Source organism: Solea solea, chromosome 3 (assembly GCF_958295425.1).
Source record: "Solea solea chromosome 3, fSolSol10.1, whole genome shotgun sequence".
Classification (NCBI taxonomy): Eukaryota; Metazoa; Chordata; class Actinopteri; order Pleuronectiformes; family Soleidae; genus Solea; species Solea solea.
In genome coordinates, this window is record NC_081136.1 from 15,101,954 (window position 1) to 15,127,279 (window position 25,326).

General features: G+C 39.4%; 1 protein-coding gene across 20 annotated transcripts in view; it reads right to left on the reverse strand.

The window, feature by feature from the left end:
* The window catches only part of LOC131456295 (adhesion G protein-coupled receptor L3-like), a 200,830-nt gene that overhangs the window by 59,176 nt on the left and 116,328 nt on the right, over positions 1-25,326 (reverse strand). For 8 of the 20 annotated variants that reach the window (XM_058624506.1, XM_058624504.1, XM_058624502.1 and 5 more), the window contains exons 6-9: positions 24,413-24,428; positions 21,019-21,827; positions 6,360-6,713; positions 3,917-4,020 (exon numbers count right to left, since the gene is read on the reverse strand). In XM_058624506.1, the coding sequence (XP_058480489.1) occupies positions 3,917-4,020; positions 6,360-6,713; positions 21,019-21,827; positions 24,413-24,428 (1,283 nt within the window). The remainder of the gene's footprint in view (positions 1-3,916; positions 4,021-6,359; positions 6,714-21,018; positions 21,828-24,412; positions 24,429-25,326) is intronic. The other 12 variants (XM_058624503.1, XM_058624516.1, XM_058624512.1 and 9 more) reach the window with 2 other exon arrangements.

Below are 25,326 nucleotides of genomic sequence, written 5' to 3' on the forward strand. Positions count from 1 at the left end.
CAATATTGTACCCGGAAGCAATTATAAAATCAACTATTGAGGGAATTTCCCCAGGTAGCCTTAGACCTTTATGAAACTAATGGGGGAGCACTGCAGTGTGAGGGAGGCGGTGTATATGTGGTACACAGAGGACGCATGCACTCTGATATTCAGGGTTTTTTCTCATGTTTGGAGGCTTATATGTTATTTTCTTAAACTTGGGATTTGTTGAAAAACAAAAAATATGCAACGATGACTTCAAATCGTTTGCTTCATTTCGTTTTGCAGGCGTGTTTTCTAGCTTCCATTTACATCCCAAACACAACCACATTTTTTGGAAATGTAGGATGTGAACTACAACGCTGCAAAGGTCAAAGGGTCATTGACTAATGAGCAGACTATTTAACACAGATTTCGCCTTCGTCTGTAAGCATATTATATTATATTATATTATATTATATTATATTATATTATATTATATTATATTATATTATGTTCTATTCTATTATATTATATTATATTATATTATATTATTTTATATTATATTATATTATATTATATTATATTATATTATATTATATTATATTATATTATATTATATTATATTATATTATTAAAAGATGCACTACATCAAATGATTTATAATATCATGAGTCCATTATCACTGCTGGATCCACAAGAAAACTTTAAACAAGACTTTAAATTCTCTGCATCAACAGCATGGAAACAAATTGCCCCCACAGAGCTGCAGTCATGTAATGTCTTGTTAATCTCAAGCGAAGCCAGGACAATGAGTGGATGAACGGCTTCTCTTGCCCTCCACATTTCCAGTGGGTTGTCACGGAACATTCCTTGCCTATCGCCTCCATATACTTTGTCATCTCACTGGGAGACACCATCACACATTGTTTGACCTGCTCCTGTCGAGGCGGGAAGTGAGATAGGAGTATCTTTTGAAGGTGTAGGGCACCAGTCGGGCAGTTTCTGTGGCCTTTCAGTCACTTTCATTTGAAGTTGGATGAGACTTGTCCTGCTGGAGTCTGCACAAAGGACGCTGCTGCAGAACAAATGAAACCCCGGGCTCCTGCAGCATATACCAGTTTTAATTTAACAGCCCACACCTAGACATTGTCCAGTGTGTTCCAGGCACTGTGGGCTTTTTGGTGTGTACTGTGACTTTGAAGCTGACCCGTCAGAACAGCAGCCTCTGTGTTACAAAACCCCCAGCTTTACAAATGAACCACTTAGCAACAGTAACTAGGGGCTGCATGGGGTTTAGTGAATGGGGTCAGTTTTTTGAACCTCAAGTCATTTTTGTTCTTATGTAATCTTACTGACAATAGCAGGGAAAGTCTCTCTTGCTATCATTTTTTTTTGCAAGAGAAACTTCTTGAGATCCAACTTGTAAGCTATGGAGCCATCTTTTATACTGGCTAATGAGACTCACCACCACAAACCCTGAAAGGTTTGCTCAAACTTCTTTGTTCACACAGTTGGCACAGTTCTTTGCCCTGGTTTTCAAATGACTGTGTTTATCTGTACATAGCAGGGTGCTAATAATGTGAAGAGTCCCTTGCTGACAGCCATTTCAAGATGCCTTTAATTTTGGGGCTTCTACTTGCCAGACATTTAAATATCTTTATCTGAAAGAGGAACTTAATAACTCACTGTTTTCAGTGTATATACTGTATTTTAGTTATTTTATTTTAAATAATAATCTGGGATACATTCTAAGTATACGCATGGGACAATAGACATATTTCAACAGGAAGCGTTTTAAAATGTAGAATCTCTGCCGTAACCATAACTGGAAAAATATAAAACCCTTAGCACTGGGTTATGATCAGTAAATAATGTAAATGTGAATTCAGTATAGGATTAAATGCACAGTACAACTTAGGTCTAAATGGTGCATACATCTGGTGTTCAAAAGTTAGAGAACTTCTTTTAAGTAACATATTAGGTGCAGTTAGATAAGCTTTAAAACACAGTGATACAACATTAACAGGCTCATCCTGATGCTCCACCCTGGCATCACCTGCTATCTTCATCTGTTAATGAAGCTAATGATACTGCTTAAACGGGTCCACAGTGAGGTGTGTGTAAGAAGGATGATGTTTTTCTCTTTCCCCTCCCTGCTCTCGTTTCTTAATGAGGAGAGCTGTGAATGCAGGGTAAATAACTCTACTCCTTTTTTTCTGTTGTGCTTATCTGATGTCATTCCCTTTCATTTTGTCAGACAAACCATCTGGTAATGAGCACGGGCACAGAAAGGACAATGGATGACACGTCTTGCATTTCACATCTTTCCGTAGATATTAACTGGAAATAGTCTAGATTAGAATCTCTCTTACTGATGAATTCATGCGCAGCATGTAAAATGCAAAAGAGCCTCTAGCAAATTCAAAAAGAATGGTGGAGTTAATTTCTCCCAAAACAACAGCCTGTAGTGGAGGTTTGTTGCATGTTGTTACAAATTACCCTGCGCTGCCCAGATATGCACCTGATAATTTCCCTCCCTTTTATTCTCTTCCCCAACAGCCATTTTACATCCATATCCACAAAGTGCCATTTGTTAAATGGGCCCGGCTTTATTCCACGGAGTAGATCATAAGCGTTATAGCACGATGCCTCAGGGTCCTACGACTTTAAATGAGACAATTTTCAACATTAGCTGCAATTCATAACTTATAATAAACCCAATGCTCAATCCTCAGTAACTGCCTCCTCTTTAGATTTGATTGGTTTTAAGGATTTAAAGATTTAAACACAGGAAGGTTCATGAGGATCATGCTTTAGATTAGCGGCCCAGGACTCTATTAGACCTTTTATTTTCTCTCTGCACACACACATACAGAGAAAATGTAAAGCCTCAGGCTAATCAATGACGTTAATTGACCAATTAAAAAGAGACAAAGAGCAAAAAGGAGGAAGCCACAAAAACAGATGTCATCTGAATGCAGGCAATATATCGTGAGCTCCCTTATTTGAAATTGTGAGGTCTCGCAAACATTTTTTTTAAGGACAAAGCTCACAGGTCTGATTTCAAACTCTGTCTTGAAGAAATAATAATAATAAAAAAAAACATTCAGTCAAATCAATGTCAAACACTTAACATAGTCTTTTTAGGTATTCCAGTCAAGGGCGTTGGTTTGCGTATGGACGGTGAGGACATGTCCTCACCAATATTTGGAGAACGCCAGATTGTCCCGACCAATATTAGAGACGGGACAATGTGTACGTGTGTGCGAACGCTGAGGGGAGAGCGAGCGGATTTTACGAGCATCAGTGAACGCATTACAGCGAGTCACAGAGGAGAGGAGAGAGAGCGAGAGCGTAGGTGATGTGCTGATCTGACAACACAGTGGTGAGTTTTTAGGGCCATAACTAAAGGCTAATCTTTTTCTCTTCCCCTCTCTCTCTGGCCTGAAATACTTAAAGGAATACTTCACCGATTTGCATTTAGCTTTGTAACACTAGAATAGGGGGAGTATTTTTGAAAAATTGCGCTTCCCAACTTTTTTGTTACGTGCCCACCAGTGACCCTTGGTCCGAGGCTTGAAAATGTGACCCTTTTTAGACCCCCTCGTAGCGGGACGGGACCTCATTCCCAGAATGTAAACAGTGTACGCCATCTTTGCTAACAGGAACAAGTGTCACTGGTGGACACGTAACAAAGAAAAGAATAAAGATATTTCTCAACTCAGGAGAAACTGAGGTTGGAAAGGAATTTTTTTTTCAAAAATACTCCCCCTGTTCTAGTAATACAAAGCAACATTTGAAGTATTACTTTAACACACACATTTTCTACTTGCCTTGTAACCAGACTGACCATATTTCAAAAAGAAAGAAATGTGCAAAATGCACTTTCCTAGCCAAACCAACTGTGATGTTACTTTAACACCTATTCTGCTTGTTATGTCATGCAGCTTGGTACCTTCTGGCTGATGAGGTTGACCCACGGGGATGTGCAGTTGCTGAAGTCAGGTCCCTGGGGGTCCCAGTATCCCTCTGGGCCCAGGCACATGTATGAGGCCACGCCTGGAGAGAGAAGACAGTTAGTTACTGAGCAAAAAATGTATTAAAAAAAACTGTAGGTGAACTAAAGTTGCAGTCCTATGTGGTTTTATAGCATGTGTGTCAATGTGTGTGAACTCAGATTCATCAGATTCATCACATTTTCATCCTCTCGTCATCCTCCATCATCAGGTGATAGACTACGCAACGCTGTCAACCTTGTCAACTAACGACTACTTCTTCTGTAAGTACTTTTCTTATTCTCCAGACCAAATTAATGGATGAAAAATGATCTAAATGGTAGGTTTTTATCTTACGCTGGCTGGAATGAAGTGGCTTCAGCTGAGCTCGCCCAGACAGTGTCTGCATTTAATCATTAAAAGTCAGACAGTGCTTGAATATGACAGTTCAACACCATGGCATGTGAAAGAAAACACGCCAAAATAGATGCCAATTAAATCTGCCATAGCAGGAATTCATTACGCAAATCTGAGAAGACTGTCTCTGCTGACAGATGTGGGATTGGACATACCGTTCACCTTCCATTGAGCAACACTAAAGAGCATGTCCAACATATGTTGACAATCTCCTCCCATGCCTAACATATCACATAATCCTAATGAATAAAGATAAAACAATAAATGCAGTATTAAAATACAGTGACTTGCTCTCCGGTGAACCTCAAATGACGTCTATATTTTCCGAGCTGACATCAACGGGGCTTCACACTGACATTAAATTGCCCTTGCTTTTACTCAGAGGGAGGGTGCACTGGAGGGTGAGACGAGCAGCATTAACAGATATAAATTTTGATTGACATATAATTTCCTTCCCCAGTCCACCTTAGACAGCCTTATGTGTGATGGGTTTATAAGATAAGGGACTCTGCATTTCCTCCTATATTGAGAGGAAGGCAGGAGAAGGAGCATGAAAGGGAGCGGGAGAGGGGAGCGGGGAGTCGGGTGGGGGTGCAGGGGGGAGACGGAGTGACAGCGGGAGCAGTGAGGGAGATGGAAGGGGAGCTCGAGGAACTTTCAAAGAGTGGCAGAGGAAGCTCACACAGTCGTGTTCTACTCGGCAGTGTCGTCAGAAGAGCGACGGCTTTGAAGACGGCACCAAGAGGAGGTGGGGGATGAGTTTGTCTTATCTTGCCATATGACGCCTGTTAGCGAGGTCTCGATGGGAGCTGGGGTCTTGCCCATTAATGAAGCCTGTATGTGTGTGTGTGTGTGTGTGAGACTGTATGCTGACTGATGAAATAACCAACTTTTTTCACGCTTTGGGATGGATTTCAGGATATGATGTCACTTTCTGGTGTAAGAAGACTTCTCTGACGACAAAAATAAGTTTCAGAAAATCCTTCCTACGTGTGATATTTCTTTTTAAAAGTTTATAATAACACATTTTCACCACTGACTAGTTTATTTAGGCAACAGCATGTCCCACATGAATCGCTTTGTATTTCTCAGAATAACTATGGTTTAGATCTTGTCTTGTTGTTGTTGTTTCCGACGCTGCAGGAAATTAATCATTTATGACAAGACAGACAGAAACAACACTAACAACAACCAAATCACCAAAAGTGCAGCTTTAAACTTGAATTCATCTTTTGATTAAAAAAAATTCAGCACGATCTTCAACCTTTATCCTTTCCTTCCCTATGTTCAGTGGTCAAATCTCATGATACTGTAATATGAGATCAGCACTGACACCCTTTGTGATGAAAAGCTTTTATATCTGAAGCAGCCAACTTTATCTTAATGCACGTGAGCGTTTCAATAATAACATACTTTAAAAGGGAAAAAAAAAAAGATCCTCTTCAATAAAACAAAAATGCAGTTTGTGAGGCCACTAATTAAATAAAGCAAGCTTATGATGAGGGACAGGAGGCAAAAATCAGTGTAAGGTCAACAAGTCACCAGCCTCCGTAGAGATTTAAAGCTAATCTTTAACGTTGCATCAGTGAGTCAGGGATAAAGACTGAGGAGGGAGGACAGGAGCCAAGTGAACATGTTCTGCTGAGCGAGTTAAACATAAAGAAAACACACACCAGCGACCCACATCAAGGCAAAGACAATCACGAAACGAAACTAATAAAATCCTCAAAGAGTGAGAGAATGAACAAATGTCATATATGTATATCTATCTGATACCTACAGATCTGATATCTACAGATATTTTTTTTGGAGTTTTGGCCAAAGTAGTTAATAAGTCCTGCAAAATTTTTGACAATTTATGTTTCTAATTGCACAGGTAGACATATATTGTGTAGGATAAACTATTTTAAACAGGTAAAATGAATAGTTAATTGTTAATGAAAAGGTTTAAGCTATTATTACAACAACATTAATAAACAACATTACCTATGATTCCAGGTGGACAGAGCATCTTGGCCACTACGCCCTGCTTGGTCTTAGGCCAAGAGATGTCCATCATCACCAGTGGATTGCAGTACTCCACCCTGATGTTGGGAAGCTTGGAGGAGGGCGGCGCTCTGTCTTCGTCTTCGGGGACCAAACCCTCTACGAGCGTCTGGACTGGGGCCACCACTGTCGTCGTCGTCCTCGGCCACTGAGCCGCTGCAGCTGTTGTGGCAGGCATCTTGGTGGTTGTCGTCCTGGCCGCAGTGGTTGTCATGGTAACTGTGGTAGGTCGAGTGGTGGTCCTCGCTGTTGTGGTCGTTGTGTCCATGTATACCATGACAGAGGAGGAGGTTTCTGATAGGAACAAGAGGAGGAAGAAAATTCAGTGACATATTTGAGTAAAAAGAAGATTGAAGGTAAATGTCTTTTTTTTTTTTTTTTTTTTTCCAGTCACTATTCATTTATGTCTGAGAGGGAAATTTACCATGGTGCTGGGGAATAAAAGACATAGCTTACACAAAAGGCATCTATTCTTCCTTGCATTCAATGTGTCATTTAAGGAGAAGATATTTCAAAGATGATCGATTAAAGTGGCAGGTGTGACTGGTGTAAGCGTGCATTGTGGGGCGTCCTTCTCTGGCTGAGCTAACACACACAAACGCGGACGCAGGCAGACACTTCCAGCTGTGCAGTCTAAATGCAGCCGTTGACAAGGCCATCTCTGCAAGTCAATAGATGGGTGATGTTGCTCCAAACTATTTCTGGGTCAGTCGGGACAAATTGGAATATCCATTTCCTGGTTGAAAGTCCTCCATGTGGTTGCACTGCAGGAGGTGCTTGATAATGACACTGTTTACCTAAGCTGTTGAGGAGAAGGGAAATCACAACACCAACACACATACACTCTGACATGCCCCCTCACTTATCCTTTTCTTCTTCGCCCATGTACCCTGTCGTCATTTATCCAACCTGCTCATCCATCCTGTCCAAATTCTCTTCTTGTGTCTATGATTGAAAAACCACAAAATTGAAGTCCACAAACTGATTTAGTGGTCAGCCACAGAGGGTCATTTTAGATATGTCATACTATATTACGATTTAAAGGATAAAATATTCATACTTAAGTTTGTATACAGACACCTGACTGTAGGAATTGTTGTTTTTTATTTTCCCAGAGTGAGGTGAGTGATATTAAGCTGCAACATGCAACTTTGCAACTCAATTTTACATCTGGTATTTTTAATTTTCATTGCCAATTTCCTGAAGAGAGTCCTGTATATGTCATGGACTGCAGTACAGGGCTAAACGACTTGTGTATCTAAATATCCATATGTAATATTTCTGACACACTGCGATATAACTCATACAGATTTATGACAAGATGGAGCATTCAAGTACTATTCTCAGATATTATGGGGCTGTGGTGGATCAGCGGTAGAGCGGGTCATGGATTCGACCCCTCGCTCCAATAGTCTACATGTCGATGTGTCCCTGGGTATGTCACTTGTAAGTCACTTAGAATCCCAGCGTCTGCCAAATGTCTTTTTTCTTTCTAATTAGGTAAGAACACAGAACAATCAGAAATAGACAGATTATATTGCAGCCTTTGCAATTTGTAAATTACATAGTTTCAAATATCGATTTTGATTAAAAAAACAATGGATTGTTCATCCCTCGCACAGAATTTAGAAAAAGATTATTCCCATGAGAGTAAGTTCAACAAACACATGCAGGGCTTTTACAAAAATGAGACGGCCTTCAGTGAGTGCCACTGTTTGCAAATGGCACAAACCCCTGGAGGCTGTTATAACACAAACCGCATGAGCATCAGCAATCAATGTATTTAATGCTTAACGGCATTCAATGATAGCAAGGTTGATCAAATAAAATGCCGCCGCAGCAAGAGCTCCAGACTGATTGATTATTTGTTTTCTTTCGTGAACGAAAAGAGTTTTGTTTTTCAGACCTGCAGGTATCTTGGACACACCTGTGGAGACACTTCATCAGTGAAGTGGAGCTACAAAAAAGAAAAAAAAAACAAAAAAACCCAACAACCCAGAAATCTCATTGCACCGTAATGTGAAGATAAACAGCCTGTCTTCCTCCAAACTAGCTGGTAATGCAGGCTGGATCATTTTCTCTCACAGAGACAACATTAAATGTGAAGTGGAAACAAATAGCTCAAGAAAGAAGCTATAATTCAGGTGTTCACAGATGCAAACACTTGAATAAGATTACACAAAAGTATATTCCTATGCACACACACACTCACTGGAAGTCAAATATTTATTCATAGGCCCTCATCAACTAACATAAACTGACACTACCGCCCATCACTGAGGCTGTAAAAAAACAACAACACAAATCCTCAAATAGATATTTAACATTTCCACCAGCCATCAAGACAACATCATCATTTGCATTCTAAAACCACCATTGAATATCATCATCAATCTGCACCATGTGGCCGCCCACTACATCCTTCAACTGCAGTGAGCATGGAAACAGGAAGGGGAAAATATCCAAGGGCATCAGTGTATTAATGTGATTATTAATGAAAAACTTTGTTTTTGTACATCAGTATTCAAGTAGAAGTGATAATTCTAAATAGGCAGTATATGTAATACTAACGCCCCCTTTTTGAAGCCAAGCAGAATCCCGTTCATTTACAGTGATATAAGCCATTGCTGCTTAAACGACATACAGTAAAATATACCATTTGTTTACCTCATGGAAATCTGATCATGGAAATGCATTGCTTGTATTGAGGGCAGTAAAGGTGACTGTGCACAGGCCCAGATAAGCAGGTGGCTGGAAAAGATGAGCAGATAGGCCTTTTAGTATAAAATGAATTATTGTAGTGGTAAGAAGGGCTGATCCAGAGTGTGATTCTGATAGTGACAGATTTTTGCTGAGGGAGTTTGTTTTCTTTCACTGCCCTAAAAAAAATCCAGATGGATGTAAGTAAGTAAACTGTGCAATAAGCATACTAATATGGACCACTGACATACGGTTGGATATTAGGCTGTAACAAAAAAAAAAAACATCAGAGTTATTCTTTAGTGATTTTCTTCCTCACATGTAAGAAAAGAAGCACTGCAAATAGCGTATGTTGACTAATGTTGAGATTTTGCTGTGTGCTCCTATTTCTGAGATCGTTTGTTCACTTATACTTCTGCGAATACTACATTTAAGCAGGTCAGAAACTACTGTTAAAAAATAACAACGCCACACCATACATGATATATTCCCGCTGGACCCATTCCACTGCTCAACAATGAGTCAGCACAATTTTTAGGGTCTTTTATTTTTTTTTTTTTTTTTTTAGTAGCAACTGTGGCCAAAGTTGGTAACTATAGAATAATGGCTCAATATTATTTTTAAAATGGGTACTTTAGAGACATTTTTAGGTAATTTGACTAACGCAGTGCAAGCATCGTATTGTTCAGCTCATAGTTATAGTTTCTGAGTCGGTGCCATCGGGGAACATAAAGTATCTCACGCGGGGTGAAATGGACTAGAGAATATTAAAGCAATGTCAAAATGGCTGGAAATGCACCACAAAGAAATTAAAACAAAGAATCAAACAGTGGGAGTAGCATAATACAATCACATATATAGGCTTTAAATACACAACTTAATAAGCAAAAATAATCTATTTATACTGTATATATGTATACATATATGTCTTATTATATATATATATATATATACATATATACACATGTATATATATATATATACATATATACACACATGTATATATATATGTATAGATATATATATATATATATATATATATATATATATATATATATATATATAGGCTATGCCTTTTCTTTCTCTCAAAAGTTACTTCCTTTGAATTCCATTATCTTACCAAGTCAATAATGAACTATCATTGCCTGTCTCCTGTTCACCCATCTCTTTTAAATAAAGCTATCATATCACCTTCTTCAGCACTGATGGTAATAAGACATTGGGGGGGGGGGAATATGGCTTGAGGATATCGTCATGCCAGCAGGAGGTTAATTCAGAGTCACTGGGAGCCATGTCTGGAATGTAATTCCAGTCTTCCAAATGATCCCGTTGAGTCCACAGTTAAATTATTTTCCTGAATCTTCAGTCCACGCGCAGCATGTTAAATATGCTCACACACACACACACACACACACACACACAGGAGACACAGAGCAGGAGTGGAAAGAGAAGGAAGTGTCCTTGAGCAAACTTATATCTTTTCCATGAGATGGGCAAGATAAAGAAAGTTAAAAAAAAAAAAAAAAAAAAAAAAAGGAAAAGCCAGTGGCCAACAGCAGTCACAGTATTTAGGCATTATCGCCTTGGAGACAACACAAGGGCATTTTGTTTTGCTTTGCTAACTTTCCCATTCTGTCCAAATGGACGAAGAGAGTGTAAAACTTAGCTCAAGAGCACAAATGAGGTGAGCAAGTATTTGGTATGCTCCAAGGGACGTGTGAGTGACCTTACAGGAGTGAATGTCTCAAGCAGTTTTGCTGAAGGTTTTAGAACTAGGACTGTGTGGGTGGGCGGGGGGGGGCAAACTTTAGAAAACAAAGATATGACTGGCAATGGATAAACTTTTCTTGTTTAATACATAGGCAATTGATTTTTCATAATTATTATGTTTATTGCACTCTTAAAACTAATTTGATAAAAATGTTGACATCTCAAAGTCGGCCTCAAGAATGTCTCGCACCTACACAAGCAACCTTTTTATTCCAAAAAAGCTAACTTTTGTGGGCACACCAACTTCCTCTCATTGAAACAGCAGCTCGACTCATCATTCACGCTCCACTTCTATTACACAAAATCCCCCTCACCAAATGCATGAAGTCTGTTTCCACCACACACGGGGCTTTGTGCTTCATTTCAAAGCTTTCGTTTCAAACTAATTAGCTTCTCTCCCTGAATCCCAGGGCTCGTGGCTTCCACCATTAGATAAGCCCACTCTACTTCAAACCAGGAGGAGAAAAAACAAAAAACAAAAAAACCTGCGATGCCGTTATGAAATGAAACCGGTTCATATGACTTGCCATTTCCACACAGAGAGAAGGTTCACCGACTCGGAGAAATGTCTGCAGACTTGAGATCAAAAGAGGTGGAGAGGGCTTTCAGAGATAAAAAAAATGAAATAATGGCATAATGACTCCTCCAGCTGAACCCATAGTTCTGCTAATTTTAGTATATGGACCTTTATGCATGGTTACATCTTCAGGAAGCACTTTCACAGACTGTCGGCGATGTTGGACAGTCTGTGATGTCAGCCATTTACTTCTCACTCCCCCGCTTAAAATAGGATTTCTGGGAGCCAGGACGTGTATTTTTAGACTTAAGTGTACTTAAAGCCCAAACCCATTATCATGGCTGCTAATGGGTGTCTAAGAATAAACAAGAACTTTTCACTTCTTTTATTTGGCTTATTGAAGTGAGGATGCCGCTTTCCTTTCTCTTAGATGGAAGCTGGGAGATCATTATCATTATCATTATCTATACTACAGCTGTTGTTGATGTTCCTGATAATTAGAATTAACCTTTAACCGTTTTAGGCAGCACTACTAACACCAGCGTTGACAGTAATCAGTTATAGTGCCTTGCCACATTGAAACTGTTTAATCTTAAGTGAGGTTTAAATGTTACAGTGTCATATTATTATTTATAAATACAATTATGATGCTATATTGGGTATCATTTTAGCATTCACAGTGGGATGCGATGATATTTATTTTTATCTCCAAGCAAAACCCCTCTATCCGTATCCTTGTGTTAATAGCTCTTATGCTATGCTAAGCTGACTGACTGCTGGATTTAGTTTTATTACTGCACAGAAATAAAAACGGTACTCAAGTGCAGTATTTCCTCTCTGTCAAAATGCCTGGTGTCACAAAATATCATGAAAGTTACACAAAAGTGGTGGATTCATATGTTTCATTGACAACCCCAGTTCAACAGTAATATTCCTTTCTCCAGAAGACTAATCTTGTAATGACGTTTTGAAATACAGAAATATGACTCATTTATTATAAATCGACTGAGGTTCAAAATCTGTTCGATCCCAATGTTGTCTATTGTTTGCACTTGGGGTGGGAATTACAGGGTACCTCACGATATGCTACCAATAATATCACGATACAATTCTGTGATAATCAATACATTGCCAAGATGATCATGTAGCGATAATCTCGATATCTGTCTAAAACAAAATGCCGCGAGGAGACGTCAACACTATGAAACTGGCAGGGACTGTTTACTTTAGAGTGCCTTCATGTATTAATTAAAATATCGATATTTGCCCTGGTGTATTGATTATCGTATTGCACGAGGAAGGACGATACCAAATTACCAAATCAATATTTTGCCCCCCCCCCCAATATACACCCTGCAAAAGTGCTAAACATGTCCTCCTGTGCTGAGGAGAATGGCTTGAAAAGAAAATGATGATAGAGGTGCTGTCATTTAATGGGGACTTTTTGTGGCAGGGCCACAGAGGGGGGGGGGGGGGTTAAGTGGGTGGCGCAGTAAATTATGCAGCCAGACATCCGGTAATGCTGTGATATCATCTGACATGATGAGAACCGTAATGGATGGGAGCTATGCATTGTTTGGCAATTAATTTCTGATTCCAAAGCTCTCTTTCAGAGACTTGAGAGGGCATGCATAGGGGTGTCCACACTGCAGCGGAGTGCAGAGAAGCATATGCACCAGGCTGGGATGTGCTGCATGTGCATGCAAAGACGTAAAAATAAAAGTGCGTTTTTGTGCTGCATTTTAACTCATTTGCTGTTTTCTTATTTTCTTACTTTTTTTCTGCATCTACTTCTTTTGTATGGAAGGTTTTGTAGTGCAGTACTATGCAGAGGTGCATTAAATACTTACAAACAAAGCCACATGAATCCATTTTGAACAAGTGAAACTGCAGAACGCTGGAATCTGTCACGCTTCGAACAAGGCCAAACTTCATGTGATCCACCAGAGAAAGCAGATGGAGTGAAGAGCAGAGTAAGCAGACGAGCGGGGGTTCAGACTCACTCAGAGTAAAGGCACACTCCTTGCGCACATTACTGTTTGCCAAAAACAACCTTGAGGAAGGCTTTTCTGAAAAGACTGTCAACTAAACGTGGAATCTGCCAATATGGATAAGGCAAAGCTGTACAGAGGAACGCTGACATTGGTGATAAAGACAGTTAAAGATGCTTCAGAGGCCTCCAATCAGATTTACTCGGCTGATTGGCCAAAATAAATTACTCTGAGCTTGTGTGCCACCAAGCCTGTTAAATTTAATGTGGCAATTTTGGAGGCTCTGGAGAAAGCTGGAACACACACACACACACACAGGTAAAGGAGTAGAGTGAAGGAGAAGATGACACACACACACACACACACACTACAACATAACCCCCGGTTTCACATTCTTTAAGTAGAATGATTTGATATTCATCGGATGAAAAACTTCACAGACAAATAACAGCTCGGCTCATTACTACACAGCTGATCGGCCACGTGAGGATAACTAATGTGAGACACCAGGTGTGCGGAGATAAATCAGTGAGAAAAACGGAAGCGGCACATGTGTCGGCGTTTTCTGACGCTACACAATACACACACTACACAGGTAAGAAAACAAAGGCTTTAATAATATAAGACACATCTACTGTGTGTGTATATATATATATGTATATATATATATATATATATATATATATATATATATATATACATATATATATATATATATGTATATATATATACACACATATACACAGTAGAGTTTTTTTGTCTCCATGAGGACTACTGGTCTTGACACGGTCAAGGTGATGTCAGGCATGCCGGTCAAAACCATGGATTATGTCAAAAGGATATAACACAGAGCGACTCAGCCTTCCACAAACTTCAAACACAAAGACCCACTTTGCTTTTGCTATGCAATGTTACCTGCAATTCAAACGTCAGCTCAGGCCAAATTATGCCACACATCTGACTGTCTGATATAGTAGTCAATTTTTGGCTGTTTGAAAATGTTGATTTCACAGTGGACACTCCCTCGCCCCTTACCCAAACCCTTATCAAAATAAAGGCCGAACCCTAAAAGCAGTTTTTAACCACCAAAAAACCCTTTAACGTTATGTCCTCACAACATCCACACACGAGTACACACACAGTAGTACTTCATCTCAAACACTTTACTTTACTTTACACTCCAAATCCTGAGTCCCAAAGCCTCATTTATTAACTTTAATATAATACAAATTCAGTGTGGATCCCCAACAGTGACACAAAGCTAATGCTGAAATGTCTTGCTCCATTGGATTTGTTGGAAGTGCAGAAACACTTGAGGTCGTACAATGGTTCTTCTCTTCACAAACTCTTTGACAAGTACCAACAGCTGTGTGCAGAGAGCACACAAACCAACAACAAACACGTTTAATTTGGGCCTATCGTGAAATTAATTAGTTACAGCTGATGCGACGAACCACCCTCAGCGCTTTTGTTTGTTGAACCGATGCTCAGCATCAGCTAAACATGAGACGCTGCAGCTGAATATTTCCTACACTACATTACTAATGCTAATCACTGGAGCCACAGCTCAGGAAACCTGTGCCCCGACCATGGCATCATCCATGACTGTCTTTTACTGTGCACAGTGTCAAATGCCAACTCAGTGATTATATTTCTGCAGCTTAAAGCAGGTTAACAGGTTAGAATGTGATTGGTTTGATCCTGGCTAAGACACTGAACCATAATAATAATCATTTTGTTGACTGTGGCAGCAGTGCATAATTTGGTATAATTGTGTATAATAGATAAATGAGGAATACAGACCTCCATGGGTTAATGATTTTGTTGTTACTTTGTTCTTAACGCATTCCACTATGTAATGAATAAAACTTTTCAGAATATTTCATTAACTGAGATCTAGAATGCGTTGTTTCAGTGTCCCCTTTATTTTTTTTGAGCAGTGCCTATCTGAATACAGTTTTACAATATTTGTTTTTCCCATCGCTTTACTGAAAACTTCACCATAACTGTAAATGTATTTAACTCCTCCTGCACCATACTTATTTCATCCTTCTGCACTGTTTAACTTCTCCTTGTGTCTATGTCTTAGTACACAAATTACGTAATTTCCTTACATGTGCAGTCATAGTTGATTTTGATTATGATTCTGAATGTCCAAACTTTAGTGTAAAGCATTTTAATTGAATGTCAGGACTAAAAAAAAGAAGAGTTTCGACTATATTTACTTTCCTTCACAATGCAAGCAATAAAGAAACCTGAATAAAACCTGCTCACAATCAAAATGCGCTCTATCCTCCCATCAAGTATAATATAATAAAAATATGTGTACTTTTAAACATGTATCCTGTCGTAGATCGTAGCTCAGAACAGTTAAAGAGGCTGTGATCACCAACAAAGCACTCTCTGTTTCCATGCTTAAACATCTAAAGCTGCATTACTAACAGAGCCTCATTGTATTGTAGCATTAAAGGGCTTGTGAGAAGACTGTGTATTTGTGTGTGTGCACACAGGAATACATCTGTAAGAAAAATCATTCTGAGCTATAATCCTTCGCCTGGCACCTCACACTGAAAATGTTGCCCTCTGCAAAGAGGTGCACCAGGCATGTGATAAGTGTGCAGCCTGCAAATAAGCATGTAGCCTACATTCCTAAGCCTTGACATCAAAAAAAGGGCTTCACACATCATGTAAGACTGTTTCTAGTGGAATGGAAGCATTTTGTTTGCAAAGCAAGACATTCCTTAAAGCTTTGTACTGAAGAAAGACAAGGATCTGTGACAACACATCAGAGCAGCAGTGTGTCATAGGAATCTGTAGAATAACATGTCAAACTCCATCAATCAACAACTATGACAGGTAATGGAAGGTTAAAGAAACAGCAATGAAAGTCAAAGCACAATAGTTTGGTGCCTTCAAAAGCACAATGAGTCACACTTGGATCATCTCTGAACCAGAGTTTTCCTGCCTGTATTTACTGATTAAACCGTTTCGATCGATTGAGCATGTGCTAGACACTTCCAAATCAAGCCAAGACTTCTGAAGCACTCAAAATTTCGGAATGAAGGTCAGAGAACCCGCGGGGCTGGCACCATGCCATGACCAGATGGAAACATGTGGTAAAAATCCCAGGACTCGCAGACAGTGAATGTATCCATTATCCCAAGAACCAATTATGAGTGAACAAAAGACTCACTCCTACAGCACCACATTCAGCCATGAGATGTTTGTCTGACTGAACATCGAAAAATGCTGTTGATTATCTACAGCGGAATAATAAATCATCAAAAACACACCATTATATTAACGACTAACACAAAAGGTTCAACTAGAGGTAGATCAACGTTATCCTTTTTTTAATGACCACACTAGCTTGAGTTAGCTTACACATTTTGTTGACTACAACTAATGTTTATTTGACAAAGTTTCATTTTTGTGATGACTCTCTGTTAATATTCAGTTAAAACATTATCTTTATTTAAAACAAAGTAGTGCACTGCCGCGCAGACACTAAATGCAGGTTGGAGAGAAACACCATATGTTTATGTCAGAAATGTTGTTATTTGTCATTTTTTATTATTAATCTGTTATATCCTGTTATCGTGTATCAGATGAAGTGGGGGAAGTAACTCTGCATCTGGCATAACCATTATTTCTAAATCAACATCAGACACAATGTAGCTGTATTTCATATTTGTGCTGTATTTGTTTGGATTTTTGATTTTCAAAGGGTAAAGCAGTTCTACTGCCTATTAGGTTGACTCTAATATCATGCAACATACTTTACATTTATTTATTTGGCAGATGCCTTTTCCTGATACAACTTACAAAAGAGCACAACAACAAAAAAAAGAAAGCTTAAATACAAGATACTGGTATTAGGCTAAAACTATTTAATAAATTAGTAATTTAGTATTTGGTTTATTTCCACACTGGGGAATAATAAACAAGAGCTGTGGCTAATTTTGGCTTTGGTAATAGCGCATAATGTTCTCTGAAGGAAAGCAGTGGTCTGTATGATGGGGTTCAAGATGGGAAGTTTGTTTGGGTGGTCCTGAGTATTCAGTGGAGGTCAATGAGCAGTTTAGTGATACCTGCCCTTTAAGGCTGACCTAAGAGGCAGATGTGTCCCCTTTGTTTTCGACTATGGAACATCTACATCCACCGCTACCAGTATCATGTGATGTGTTTCTTTACAAAATTAGCTAAAATCAGCTAAAAAATTTAAATCCACACCATTGACATCATCACTGTGGCTAGGCAGTGATGGTCACATGACATCTCTCTTTAAATATTAAACATTTATGGGATATTCAGGGTTTTTTTAAGTTTTTCTTTTTTTTCAAAATCCAATGCAAGAACCTCAAATTTTACACCCAGGTTTCTGGATTGGGGGGGTAAAAAGTTAATTTAGACACGGTTTATATATCATAAGATATTCTAATAGAATTATATTGACTGGGTTCAGTTCAGTCCTAAGAGGGATTTAGTTGACAGTTGCAAACCTTGAACCACTGGAGCAGAGATCCGCACTGAGACTGTGGGGTTATCTGGCAGGAATGAAAGGCACAGTTGGCTGCGAGCAGAAAGCTGGACTCTCAACAGAGAAATTCAAGCCTGCTCTGTGTATTCCAAACTGTCCTTGGTGGAGCGTTCAGTGAAGGAAGCGGTGCAGATTTGGGTCATGGACAGTTGAGAGAAAATACTTGTCTCTGGAGGTCAACTTGGTCTTAGAAAATTAGTGAGCACAGTTTTGATCTTCTGACAGCAATAGAAAGTCCTGTCTCGTTTCAGTGTGCGTCATCTTCCTGAATGCTCCGGATTAATTAACTACGGGATGTACTGTGAATGTATGCACGTTTGCTCTTCCTTGATGTTATTAAAAGAGGACCATAGAGACATTTATTTTAGTTGTCCTTGTGTGTTGTTCACTGAATCTGCTCATGAAAAAGAGTGATAGTAAGAGAGCTTTTATATCTCGCTGCAAACAGCAGTCTGTGCAGCACATTTTTTTTTTTTTTTTTTATCACCAATTCAGTGAATTTAATTATCAGTGGAGTTGTCATGGAAGCACTTCCAGGCATAGATCATCTGTCCTTGAAAACAGGCTGTTTCGGCTTTGACTATGGAAGAGATTTTTAGCCAGTATACGGATCAGCAGAGGACTCTTGAATCTGGAGTCTTGTATTAATGTTAAATTAAAGATTATTTTCGCTTATTTCATAAAGAAATACATAGAATCGATCAACATGTATGAACAGTGTTAGAAATAAGACACAATAGAATAGTGCTGGAGTGCAGATGTCGTTAACCTGCACCTGCCTAATGTGTTCCAGCATGTGCTGTGCTCTGGCCCATGTGATTTGGCATGCAGCAGTGGGCCGCAGCTGTGGCTTTGGTCACATCTCTCCTGCTCTGTTGCCCATATACCATGCTCCACTGGTATAGCAGGTCATGCATGCTCGTGAAGGTGGAAGCACGAGTGTAAACGAGTCGGTGTTACAAATGATCACCATCACAAATGATGAGTAACACCTTTTCTCAGAGTGTGAACAGACACCCAGCAAACGATGCTGGGTTTGTTCAGTCAAATTTACTGAATGACTGCATCAACTTTACATTTTCACACTGCAGAGGAAATCCGTGTGTTTTTGTTGTGTATTTCTGTGACCGATTGGCGCAGTTTGCCTTTGTCACATTTACCTCACTGATCAATACAGTCTAATTGGTGAGGCACATAAATAGTACAAATAATATGAAGCAGCAGCAGCGAAACTTATTTGTGTGCTGTGAAGAAGTAGATCACCTCGGTGCTGATCCAAACACATTTTCCTACCACCTTATTAAGTAGTCTCCTCTCATCATGCAATATTGTGGAAAATGGGTGCGGCTAACAACTTGCTTTAACCACATTGAATCCCATATTTCTTCTTGGAGTTGATCAATCTGTTTATTACTTTAGAGTCCATTCAATCACTCTTTCATTCCCTGATCAGTTTGTTTATCTGACATTTATATTTGTTCTCTGACTCCATCCATCTATTTAATGCAACATTTTACTATCTATATTCATGCAGCAGACCCTTTGGAAGGCAGTCTATTCTGCACAACAAAAGACAAACACACAACTCAACATCTCACCGGGAAGTCGAGAGAAAGGGAATTTGCATTTGTATGTGAAAGTGTGTGTGTTATCGTTGCATGCCCCTGTTTAAAAAAATGATGGATAAACATTTAATACAAAAGGCACAAAACAACACCATTTCTCTCTGCTTAACCACAACAAATTATATTATGTGTAGCTGCGTATCGTCAAAACCAAACAGTGCATAGTCACTGAATGAATGAATATAATATTGGGTGTGTTGAAGCAGGACTTGTGTGTATAAAAAAATATTGGGGGTAAACTAACAGCCAGCTGAGGGAAACAAATTAAACTGGCAAACAGCAGGTAGAGAAAGCTCCGGAGGAGAAAGCCGAGCCAGGGACTTCACAGTCAAATAACTTGTGACATTTTTGACTAGAGCTGTTGATGAGATAGCACAAAGAATTACTGTGTTGTGCCAAAAAAGGTTATTTTTTCCATTTCATGCTTCCCTCACAAGCACCAATTTATAAAAAGAACTATAGAGTGGAGAAATTAGACTTTTCAAAAGCACTTCTGGGAAGTTTAACAAGAACAGTCACTTGTTCCTCGGCAAAGGCAACAGTGAAAGACAGACCGGTGATTGAAGTTGATTACATTTCTATTTTTTTTTTTTGTTTTTATCTCTTTTTGATTCTGCTAAAATAGAAGTTGCTGCAAAATGTGTTTAACCTAGTTCATCTACAGAACTTCATATGGAATTGTATCTTGAGATTTTTATATATATGTACAGAGTGGGAGTGTATTGTTATGGGTCAGGGTTTAGAAAACTAGACACGGTTTAAGCTCTGCTCTTCTTGTCTATGTCATCAAATGTGTGAACTGGTCCCTCATCTCCATTTGGTCATATGACTGGTGAGAAGCATCGAGTGATACGGAATGTATAGAACTATACATAGTGGAATTAAATTATGCTATGTACACACAGTTTATTGTCTCAGTATGTAGTTTTACCTTCTGCTCCACATTGTGGAATTGAGAGATCCCTCCATTTATAGACGACTTGCTTCATTCAAGTATCAAGAATGTGTAGATGAAATCCATCTAAATAGCATAATACAATTTTCGCCTTTCAGTCATACGTCTCTACAAACCTGCCAATTTCGAGTTTGCATCCTTGCCTGTTCAAACCCATTCACTATATGCACTGAAATGTGAGTACAAATATAATAAGTGTATGATAGAAAAAAAAACATGATCAGAGTGACCTTGACCTCAATGTCCTGATCATTCTTCATGTCACATTTAAACCTTTGAACAAAATGGACGAACAACCCCCCAAAAAGAATGCCTCTGGCAATGCTTGTCTTCAGTGCAGAGGTGCACACCTGTCTGATGTCCTGTTATCATTCACACAGCTCTCTCCATATACCCTTGAACATTTCAGCACAATGCACCTTTTCAGAATCACTTAACGGCTAAATACACTACTTTAATTTCGAGAAACTGGAGGAAATGAATAAATAAGGGGGTACTTACCGAGTCTGTTGTCCAATGCGCCAAAGTCAAGGGAGTACTTCACCACGTGGTAGTTGTTCCAAACATACAGCAGGTTGTCTCTGGGATTATAATCCACAGCGGCAATGTACTGGTAAGAGTTGGGAAAAGGAATGTCAAGAAAGCCGTCTTTACTGAGTTCCGTGTTGTAGATGTAGTCAATCTTGTTCCCTGTTGCTTCATTGTCATCGTCCTCGTACACCGACTTCACTACATACAGGATTCCACAGATCATGAAGGCGTTGGAGGCCGAGCGTTTGTCGTAAGCCGTGTCCCAGGTTCCCTCAACGCGTAGTGTGTAGGGGTTAAGCTGGCTGATGACGATCCGTCCGTTGTTCTGCTCAGTGGCATAGATGACCCAAAGGCCATTTTCATCAACGGCCAAGTCGATGTCCGATTTCCCTCCCCAGCGGTATGGAGACGTGTCGTGGTAGTTGGCGTTGGCAATAATGGCCTCGCCGCTCTTTATGCGAGTCCGCAGGTCAAACTTGACAATGTTGCGTGTGCGCTCCTTGTTGAAAAAGAGCGCCCCGTCGTAGACCACAAAGCCAGTGCCGTCGACGCGATGTGGGAGTTTGTAGGTTGTTGTCGGCCTTCCGGCTATGAAGTCTTCTTTGGAGGAGTACTCGGTCAGTGTATCTGTGCGATACGGCGTCCATGGCATGTAGTAGATCTTATCAGAGGCTTGGAGAGGGTCTTTGCACCAGGCTCCAGATTGGTGGTCCGATTCGAAGAGGTGCTCGCTCTGGTAGACTCTGCGCAGAAGCCCTGGGCACAGGAATACTGAGGGGCCAAAATAGGGGAAAAACAAGTACAGAGTTACATTGGCAGGTATTATTTGCCAAGAAATAAAACAGCATTGAAATGCAACAATGAAAAATGAGGTGCAAATCTGTACCTCAGCCTTCGTCACTGTGAAAGGCCAACATGCTCAGTTATATCCTCAATCCCCAATGTGAGAATTACACTGAATGTAATTAGTGATTAAGTCAACATGATTACAAAACCTTGACTCTATGATGGCTGGAAATTACACAGATCTCAACAAAAATAACAAACACAGTTTAAATGACTTCAAACTGAGTCTGAAATGTCCTTGTACTTGATATGTTTACATCTCATGTAGTTTGCGTCTGATTCTTAAAGCAATTAGCCACTATGTAAACACATTTGTGTGAGAATGGGGAGTGATGAATGGATTAGTGAGGGTTATCACTTTTCACTTGATCCAAAAGAAAAAAAAAACAAGCAGTAGGATGTTGCCATATGCGCCATAAACACAAAGTACATTTTTAATTTCAATTATCTTAACTTTATTTCCAATTATACTTTAACTCTTCTCAAATATCTACCAAATAATTGCATGAATAAAAACAAAGTGGTTTCTTTTATTAAAAAAGTTCCTTATAATTAGTACAGCACACAAATCCTAGTAAGAAAAAAAATAAAATATAAATTGCTACGCTTTAATTATTGGCCAAGGCAGCCCACAAGGAGAGGGGAAACAAAACAACAAAATACAGTAATTACATCATCTATGTAATGACTGCCTGTCCATTATTTCATCTACATGGCATTTTGAGTCTGCATGATTTACAACAGCACACACAGTAAACTAATTATATGTGAACTGGTTTGTACTCAAATCTGATAAAGCCAGACTAAGGCAATACAGCTGGAGCAGGTCAAAAGCAGGCTCTGTTTGTGAGAGCTAATTTGTGCCTATTATGTGAGACTGAGGGAATTGAGACAACATCTCAATTTAGTCAACAAATGACTAAAACCTAGGCTAAAATAGTTTTAATTAAAATTTAAAAATTAATAGGCAGAAAAGCCAAGATAACAATAGCGATAAATTCATTAATTATTGGCTGGCAGTCAGATTGACAGGAACAATAAATAATTTAGACAGAGCACTTTTCCCTTTTTTCCAGACATATTTGAAACCGGAATACACCAAATGAAAACTGTGTGTGTGTGTGTGTGTGTGCGCACATGTGCACGTGTGTGAAAGCTTGTTTCACTGTAATGGGCCAAGCGCCTGACACTGCGCTGACAGGTTCTCGCTGCAGACACGTCAAGAGGTAAAAGTTGAGCGCTCAGAAGAGAAGGAGAAGAAAGAAAGTGCAAAAACAGAGGCTTCTTTCCCTTGTAATCTCTCAAGATTAAACATGGTGTCTCCCTGCAGGTGAAAAATGTGCCAAGATGAGGCCCGCTGACGTAGTACCTCGGCACACATCTCAGCAGTTGCTGTGCTAAATGCTAAGAGGGCTGTTTCATATCTACAGTATACTGTTGGGAGAGACTACATGTGCCGAGGGACAAGGTCAGAACGGGTCTAAGCTTTGTATGAGCAGCATAGTAGAATCTGCACATGTTGAAAACATGCTTTTCAATGGTGGTAAGCACTGAGATGGAAGAGTGAACGAAAGACGCACGAGAAGTGATACAAAAGCAATCATGGCTTTCATGGGGAATTGACAAAACACGTACCGCAGCAGCAAAGTCACTTCTTAAAAATGCTTTTTTAACTTCTACTTCTCCTTCATATCTCATTCTCTTTGCCACAGTTTTCAGTGATGTGTCATTAATTAATGACGACGATGAAACCAGAAATTTACTGCAGAGCTATTAAAGCGGAACTCTTGACTCGTGTTTAATGATTTCATTTACATCTTTGACTTTAATCCAGCATTATATTTAATATGTGACAATGGCCATATTTCCCAGTCAAAAAAAAAAAAAGAATCAATAAAAACACAATGCTCCTGGGGCGCATGTTAAGATTTAGCATATGTTCTAATCTACAGCATCATGCAGTGCTGATAAAGTATGAACATGGCTGTTATGATCTGTCTTCAGTATTGGCTGGTGTGTCCCTGAAGGTTATAGTCATCATCATGTTAGAGCTATAATCCAAAATGCTGACAGCTTATTGGACAAGATATTGATTACCCACATAGCTCTCTGCTTTAATATTATGCAGCTGATAAAGCGGAGCTGAAATAATCTTCAGTTATTACAGCTGAAAAAGAGCACAAGCAGGTCTATAATGACCTTGTCATACAGAATGATTAGATTTGTGGCAATGTCAAAAGACCTGAGATGTTTGTGATGGCATTAAAGATATGAGTTCAGGACAATATTCACAGTTTTGGACTTTTTATCTCGAATAAAGTTTCTCTGGACAAATCAATTTTCCCCATGAATGACATGTCTAACCTCACCAATGGACCATATGACGAGCGTAAACATACGAATGTCGAAAACCTGTTTCAGCAAACCCGTCACCAAAAAGTAAATGAAACTTAAAAGCAGCAGACATACACTAAAATGAATACGCAGGTGAAAAGGAAAAGTTGTTGGTATTTAGTTACCTTTTTGTTCCACTTCTATTTTTAGGCATGAAGGGGAGAGAAGGACAGAAAAAAATAAAGAACAGATTAATGATGTCATAACTGTCTTTATTTTATAACAGTCACAAAACAGTAAAACAGGGGGTTAGTAGAAAAGACACATTTTATCATACAGTAAAAGGAGAAAAAAAGTACTGCATCACACGCGCCTGTCCGAAAGAGACAGATTAATCACGTCTTAAACTGTATAACATGTTTGTGAGATGGGGATGTGTAAAACAGATGTACAGCACAGGGGTTTTTTTTTTCTGAAGCCATAAAAAACACCCGGACAAGCAGCAAGCTTTCAAGTTTAAAGTACAAGTACATTTGTCACTGCACACGTCAGTAGTCTGACAATGTTTCATCATTTATGACAGCTGTATTCATGGACTGCTTTTGTCCACATGGGGGCAGTGGAATGAAAAGACCTGATAAATCGGGTACGGCGAACATGTTAGCAACAATCCACAAACGTAAGTGGACAGCAGACTTGGTCTCAGTTTACAACCTGCCAGTGGAGTGGAGTGTTCAGTGAGTTTTTAACTCTGTTTTGGTCTCCACCAATCGCTGCTCGACTTCTCAGCCTTAAACTAGCAATAAGGCAGTGACACAACTGCCTGCCATTGGAAGTAAAGACACTGAAACGGATAAAGAATGTTGAAAATAGAGCTGCCGTGCAAGAGAAAAAGAGGAACACCACAGAGGAGTGAAAGAGCACTCTGATCCAATACAGCCCATTCAGTCTGAACGAGAGGGCGAATCCATGTAATGTGACATATTTCCATACACAGAAGAGGGGGAAATGAGACGGATAGTGGACAGCGAGGGGACGAGCAGACACATGCAGTGTTTCGCTTCTTCTTCCGCTCCAATAGTCCCTTCCGACTGAACA